At 36.0% G+C, this 7795-nt stretch overlaps 1 protein-coding gene across 1 annotated transcript in view; it reads right to left on the bottom strand.

Moving 5' to 3' along the window:
• Window positions 1-490: 490 nt before the first annotated feature.
• The window catches only part of TMEM106B (transmembrane protein 106B), a 38876-nt gene continuing 31571 nt past the window's right edge, over window positions 491-7795 (bottom strand). The window contains exons 4-7 of the mRNA XM_006880377.1: window positions 3904-4044; window positions 3605-3654; window positions 2435-2488; window positions 491-629 (exon numbers count right to left, since the gene is read on the bottom strand). Of these exons, the coding sequence (XP_006880439.1) occupies window positions 491-629; window positions 2435-2488; window positions 3605-3654; window positions 3904-4044 (384 nt within the window). The remainder of the gene's footprint in view (window positions 630-2434; window positions 2489-3604; window positions 3655-3903; window positions 4045-7795) is intronic.

Genomic DNA, 7795 nt, shown 5'->3' with positions numbered 1-7795 from the left:
AATGTCAGGTTGTTGAAACACTACCATGTGTCAAGGGGAATTTATAAAACAGGGGGGGAAGCTTATTCTATAAAAGTCTCCCATGAATACTAGACTTTGAGCAATTCTCGATAAAAACATTCAGAAATAAAATTATGTTCACTGCGGAAATTATATTTTCAGCAGTAATTTGATCAATGACTTTTAAATAATTTATTTATTGTCTTAAATAATTTAATTTATTGTCTTAAAGAGAGTTTCACTTTCCCCCTATGGTGGAAAGGAGAAATGGTAAATTCAGATTCAAGTAAAATATCTTGGTAAAAATTTATCATTAACACCACAGTGGAGAACTGCTACAACTGCAAATTCATGTACTTTCAAATGTACCTTTAAAATAGGAGTGTAAACTTCGTTCAATTTAAGATCTCCTATCAGAAAGTACCTCATATTTGAGTTTTGAAAATTTCAATACATATTTCTTCTTTTCTAGCTGCATTTCTTTCCGTTTCTACTGGTGAGGCTGAAGTACATTTAAATACTCAGATTGGCCCAACTGGTAAGTTGTGTTCCTTCCACAGTCGACATACTGGTATCTCTCCTGGGATATCTGTTCAGAATGCCCAAAGTAGGTTGCTGTCACAGTAACTCTGAAAATAAAGTAGGCAGAAACATGAACAGCTATATTAGAAAGTTTTTAAAGTGAAAATACTTAGAACAAACATAAACATTTCTTCAGGGTAAGATTCTTAGGTTAACGATAAACTTTAATATTGTGAACATGAACAAGCTTCTGTGGAATTATTTTCCAACAGACAACTGCAATAATCCCAGATGAACAAGTCCTGTCCAAATAAACAGTAAGTTTTTATAACCTTTTTTTAGTAATCTCCAGTAAAAGATATACTAAGGTTCCACAGTTACTCCCTTTGTCTTATCATAGGAAAACTGTTAATCAAATATCAACCCAATGTCAAACTATCCAATCAACAACTTAATGTTTTATTCCTTACACACCATCATTGAGTACATTCCAACTCATAGTCACATTTCAGGATTGGGGAAATTTAATTTTCTTGACATGACACGCCTATGCCAGGCTGGAGGCCATGAGGCCAGGACCTTCTCGAAAGACCTGGAAATGCTTGTCAACACTGCCAGGGCATGGAAGCTTTGACTTATTATCAAGATTGCACAGCAATGATGTCCAATTTTTGTTAGAAAAATTTTTATTTTGTTGTTGAGAATATACACAACAAAACATACAGTTTAGCAGTTTCTTTTACGTGTGACTTAGTGACGATTACATCCTCTACGTAGTGCAACTATTCTCACCCTTTTTCAAGTTACTCTTCCTCCGTTAACATGAACTCCTAATTCCTACCTAATCTTACACTGAGTTACTCTTACCGTTAAGTTTAATTTTAAAAAGTGGGATAAGTGATAGCTTGGCCAGCACTGCTGATCACTCTGGAAGAGATAATTTCTGTTCTTTGTTCCATTTCCAGTAATCTAGTTTCCATGCCCACTCATCACCCTGTTTTTACTTTAGGGTAGGCACTGACCATTTGGTCTTGTAGGAATAATTTTTTAAAGGAGCACAGTTCTTATCGGTGATGTTGTTTATGTATATATATTATCCCCCGTAGCTCAGTGTTAAGAACTGTGCTGCCACTCCAAGGTACCTGGTTTGTATCCACCAGCTGCTGAGCAGGAGAAAGGTGGCAATTTCTTCCTGTGTGAACTTATACCTCCTACAAACCTGCTGGAGGGTTAGCTATCAGTTCTGACTCAGAGGCATTAAGGTTTTATTCTGGTGGTCTAAGGACTTGTGCTACTACCCAAAGGCTGATCCTCTCTGCAAGTCTGAATCCACTAGTGGTTCCAAGTGGAAAAGATGCAATTTCCTCGCATGTGATTTACAGACTCTGAAACTCAATTCAACAGTCAGCTAAGAGTCAGTTCATCTTGAGAGCAATGAGTGTGAATGATCTACTTGCATATGGATACAGCTATATATGCTTATCAATGAGCTCGAGTGAGTAACCTATTGGAGATGACATTGTTAACTCAAAGGCTGATCCTCTCTGGTGGTTCAGATCCACTGGAAGCTCTGAGAGAAAAAAGATGGGTAATCTCCCCTTATGCAAGTTACAGTCTCTGGAAAAAAAACCACTTAGAAGGGTAAGCTGAGTTGGTTCGCACTTGATAGCAATGAGTGAGTCAGAGATATATGTAACTAATTCTATATATTGTCATAGAGAGAACTGTGTCTGTAAAATACATGTATGCAATGGTGTGACATGGATATTATATACCCACCAGCTGGTCAGGAGAGTTCCTCCTTACAAAGCTAATTTGCTGTGTATGTTAATACACAATGTGATAAATAAAAAGTTTTAACACAAAAATCTTTTTTTTAAAAAAACAAAACACCTCCATCATTCATACTTACTGCATCATGAGTACTATGTTATGCACTTTGATGGATATCAGTGTACAGAAATCACTGTGAAAGAAAATATTGGAATAAAAATTAATACAAGTTTAAAATAGTTGAACATGCCTCTTCCTCTGTTAAAGCTTATACTATTTTTTTTTTGCTAATAGATACTATTAAGCAACAGGTTAATTATCATTCTTCCTATAATACAGATACTATTAAAATAGGACAAGTATTGTATTTATGAAGTATTTTCTGTGTTTGAAATACTGATTGAAATATGGTATTTTCTTTATTTCAAACAAAAGCAACAGATAATAATTGATAAATCTAGAAAAACTAGAACTATTTAAGGCAGATAGTAATGGTTACTGTCTATAATATACAACAAGGTCTTATAAACTTATTTCTTATAAAATTATGCTTTTATACTATTCGAAGAAGAGTTACTTTATCATGGTCTACAAATTACTTATATTTTTCACCCCAAATCTGAGATTCTAAGTTACTCTGAATTTCTAAATAGAAGCTCATATAAAAATAGAAACATTATTATTTCTACTTAATCAGAGTTAATAACTGCTTAAATCTATTTTAAAAGCTTTACAGTCTCAAACCATTAATACAGTGTTATATATTAAGACCATTTATAGTCCTTTCTGGGCACATGGCCAGGAGGGACCAGTCCTCAGAGAAGGACATCATGCTTGGAGGTTGGAGGGACAGTGCAGGAGTGGAAGACCCAGGATGTGATGGATTGACTCAGTGACTGCAGAAATGGGACTAGTACTGCTGAAGATGATGAGATTGGCTCAGAATAGGGCAGAGTTCAGAGGTAATGTACATAGGGTCACTGTAAGTCAACAGGTTACTCAAAGGCACGTAACAACAACAACAAACTAAATCAACAAGAGTATGAAATCATGATTCTCATAAAATAGTGAAAATGAAAAGTGATGTGGTATCTAAAATTTCAATACTTAAAAAAGAAAATAAACATATGATCATATTACATGTGTAAAAATATGAATAGATATGACCAAAGGTCAGGTAGAGTATTTATAGACGTGGGTCTTTTTCATTAATAAGATACTGAAAAATTAAAAACTGAACCTATCTTTTACACTTTATTCTGTAACTTTATTATTTAGTAAAGAAAGTTATTTGAAAGTCAGAACTTACAACATGTAACTCATTTCTTCTGCTATAATAGTAGGCACTGTGTAATCAATCTGAAAAGCAGGAAGACAAAATAATCAATGGAGAACAAGATAAAAACATCAAACAGTTAAGATGCACGTAAAACTTCTAAAGAGTTTTATATACTTGATTCTAAGAGCTACTCTTACATATACGTGTATGACATAAATGTCAAAGTCATGTTCTGGAGAAATTCTCCTGTCTCCACTCCCACGTTAATAATGACACACAAAGATGACTCTTGGTTAATTCTTTTATATTCTTTAATGACACAGGCTTACTTGTTTCATGTCAAGGGGACCGATATTGGTTATGTTGTTTAAGCGTGCCTTTCCAATAACTGTTTTCGAAAATTGAACTTGTGCAGTGATGTTTTCAACTTCAACAGAATAATAGTTATTGTTTGTTATATTTAATGTGTTCTGCAAGAGAAAAGAGGTAGAAATACAGAAGTTACCTGAAAATATGTGTAACAAATATATTCAAATTAATAAAAACAGTGACTTCACTTACGGAAGAATTAAAGTACTATAAAAATGTCAAGAAATATACAAAATGAACAGACTATTTGGTTTTAGGTATGATCACTATGAATATAATATGTTTATAATAAATACTTGAATTCATAAAACTAATAGGCCTAGAAAATGTATACTATAAGAATATGGAAAAAAATCAATGTTCAAAAACACATGTGAGGTCCTAGTTAGCAATATTTAAAATGAAAACGTGTACTGCAATCCCACCACATGGGTATATACTTGTGTAACACACACCTCTGACTGTACTAGCAAATACACTGTTATGTTCCTAGATGAAGCCGAGCGGGTTCCAGTTAAGACTGACCCTATATATAACAGAATGAAACACCGCCCAGTCCTGCATTATTTTCACTGCTTTTGCTTTGCTTGAGCCCACCACTGTAGCCACTAGGTAAACAGACATATATGTGAGTGTACATCATAGTTACATGCATATGCTAAGTTAGTATATAAAAAAGAAAAACCTTTATATCTTACAGTATTTTTGAAGTCCTATCTTTTATAAATAAGTAGGCAACAGATGTGCACGGGGAATTAAAGATGGGGTTGTACAATTTGTTGGGTGGAGGGATGAGGGAAATTGAATTTGTTCTTGAAAACAATTTATTAGAATTTTGTAAATAAACTAGTAGAAAAATTTTTTAAGAAACCCAACAATAAGCCAATAAACATCGTTGTTATGTGCCACCAAGTCATCTGCGACTCATAGCCACCACAGGCACAATAGCTCTGAACCCTACCCTATCCAGAGCCAATGCCACTGACTCTGACACGCCTACCCCCACTACTCCAATTGTGTCAAACCATCTCATCCAGGGTCTTCCTTTCCTGCACTGTCCCTCCACCCTTTCAAGTTTAATATTGTATTTGAAGGACTGGTACCTTCTGGCAACAGGTGCAAAGTTTGAGACATGGAGCTTCAAAATCCTTGCCTCCAAGAAACAACTTGATTTTACCTTCTTTGGGGCAGACTTGGTACGAACAATACTCTTATCCAGCACCACAATTCAAAGGCATCAATTCTTCTGTCATACTTAGTCTCTGTCCAGCTCTCTGATGCATACGAAACAACTGTAAAGACCATGGCCTGGATCAGGTGCACCTTAGTCTCTAGACTGGCATAACTGTTCTTCAGTACTCTGGAGAAATCCCTGACAGTAGATATTTCTAATGCTATTTGTCTTTTGATTTTCTGACAGCTAGTGCCAAGAGTACTGACTGGACCCAGCAACCTGACATTGTTCACCACCTCAATCTCTTCTCCATCTATCACAGTGAGAATCTTCATTTTTTGTGATGTTGCGTTTCAATCCATATTAAAACTACAGTCCTCGACCTTCTGGAACAAATGCTTCCGGTCCTCCTCAGTTTTGGCAAACAAGGTTGTGTCATCTATGTAACACTGCCTGTTGCTGAGTTTTCTTCCAATCCTGATACCAGCTTCCTGAATGATCCATTCTGCACACAGACTGAAAAGCTCTGGAGACAATGCATCCCTGGTACACTCTTTTTCTGATCTTGACACATGCAGTGTTTCATTGCTCTGTTTGATGACTGCTTCCTGATTCAAGTATAGATTTCACATAAGCACAATCAAGTGTTCTGGGATTCCCATTCTTCTCAAGGTTAGCCACCATCTGTTGATCCACATAATCTAATGTCTCTGTCTAGGCAATGAAACACAGTTATTTCTCTTGTACTCTCTGCTTTCAGCCAAAATCAATCTGATTTTGGTGATATTGTCTCTAATTCCAAGACCTCTTCTAAACCCAGCTTGTATTACTATTAGTTCTCTGCCAATGTACTGTTCTAATACTTTTTGGATAATCTTCAGCAGGATTTTGCTTGGGCTTTATATCAGTAACACTGCTCTGTCATTTCCACTCTCTGTCGGGTCATCATTTTTTTGGAATGGGAATAAATATAAATCTCTTCCAGTCAATTGGCCAAGTAACTGTTGTTCAGATTTCTTAGCACAACTTGGTGAACACATTCAGAGCAGCATCTGTTTGTTGAAATATGTCACTTGGTATTCCATCAATTCTTGGGGTCTTGTTTCTTGCCAATTGCTTCAGAGAAGCTTCATCTTCCTCCATCACCATTGCCTCTTGGTCATATGTTGTTTTATGAAATTCTTCTGTGTCAATTCTTTTCGGTATTGTGTCTCTGTGGATTCCTTCCATCTTCTTTTGGCGCTTCCTGGATCATCAAATATTTTGCCCCAAACGTCCTTATGTACTGCAACTCGAGGCTTGAATTTGTTCTTTAGTTCCTTTAGATTACGGAATGCTGAATGAGTTTTTCCTTTTTGATTTTTCCAACACTAGTTTCTAACACATTTCATTGTAATACTTTGCTTTGTCTTCCCAAGCTGCCCTTTGAAATCTTCTGTTGAGCTCCTTAACTTCCTGATTTCTTCATTATAATTCCATTCTGAAAAGTACTTGCAAGGACCCCAAACAGAAAAATTTGCCTATTTCACTGTCATCTAGTTAAAGCTAGATCAAGACAATAATTCTATTTCTAGCACCTCTCTAACAGAACCCACAAGTAGCTCAGTGAAACAAAGGCAGGCAATCTCTTCCCCTGCATTTTACAACCTGCTGAAAAGCCTGCTGGAAGATTCAGCAGTTTAACTAACCAGTAGTAGGTCAGTTCTGACCTGAGGGCAAATAGTTTTTTTGAGTTTTGACTGTTTTTTAAAAGAACATCCAAATGGGAAAATGTCCTTATTCCAAATGATTGTTAATTTGGGATTTTTATGTCAAATAAAATTAACTAATAATTAGCACTTTTAATGAAGGCTTTGTGCATATTCATTTTCATAAATAAGAGGTTTGGTTTTTTTTTTTTTTAAAGTGCTCTTAAATAGACAACTTTTGAGTATAAAATAGGATGAAAGGAGCCCTAGTGGCACAAAGCCCAAGTCAGTTCTTAATCAAAATGTTGGTGGTCTGATTCCACCTGGTAGTTCTCAAGGAGAAAGACCTGATGATCTGCTCCTTTAGAGTTCTACTCAGTCCCAGCAGGTTGATAACGGTGGAACCAACAATGTTGTACCAAATGGGAATGAAAGGACTGGTGGGAGGGTTTTCCCCCTTGTAATTAAACTGCAATATCATTTTAACCTGCCATTTCTTTCCATTCCTGGTCTCTTCCTCTTTTCAACAAATTCACCGGCAACTTTTTCTCAGTTGCAATCAAACCAACCATTTTAAAATAAAAACATACTGAGTCCAATATCCCTCTTACAAATACACCACTGTCATGGAGATCACATCTCCAGGCCTGAACCATAAAAGATTACCAATGGCATAATCAAAATCTATCCTCCCCACCGACCACCGCCAAATGGTTTGCAAATCATGCTTTTTAAAATCAACCTTAACATGTAAAACAGAGAAAAAGACTTTGTCACAGTTTATTTTTCTCTTTAGGAATGATAAGATTATAGAATCCTTAAAACATCTATGAGATATCATCTCACCCCAGTCAAAATAGCAAAATTTAACAGAACAGCAAGCAATAAATGCTGGCAAAGTTGTGGAGAAACTGGAACCCTTATTCACTGTTGGTGGGAGTGTAAAATGGTGCAACCCCTGTGGAAAGCGGTATGGCGCTTTCTCAAAAA

Source organism: Elephantulus edwardii, unplaced genomic scaffold (assembly GCF_000299155.1).
Source record: "Elephantulus edwardii isolate Elephantulus edwardi_28Jun2011 unplaced genomic scaffold, EleEdw1.0 scaffold00007, whole genome shotgun sequence".
NCBI classification, from domain to species: Eukaryota; Metazoa; Chordata; class Mammalia; order Macroscelidea; family Macroscelididae; genus Elephantulus; species Elephantulus edwardii.
This window is presented reverse-complemented; position numbering and strand designations above follow the sequence as displayed.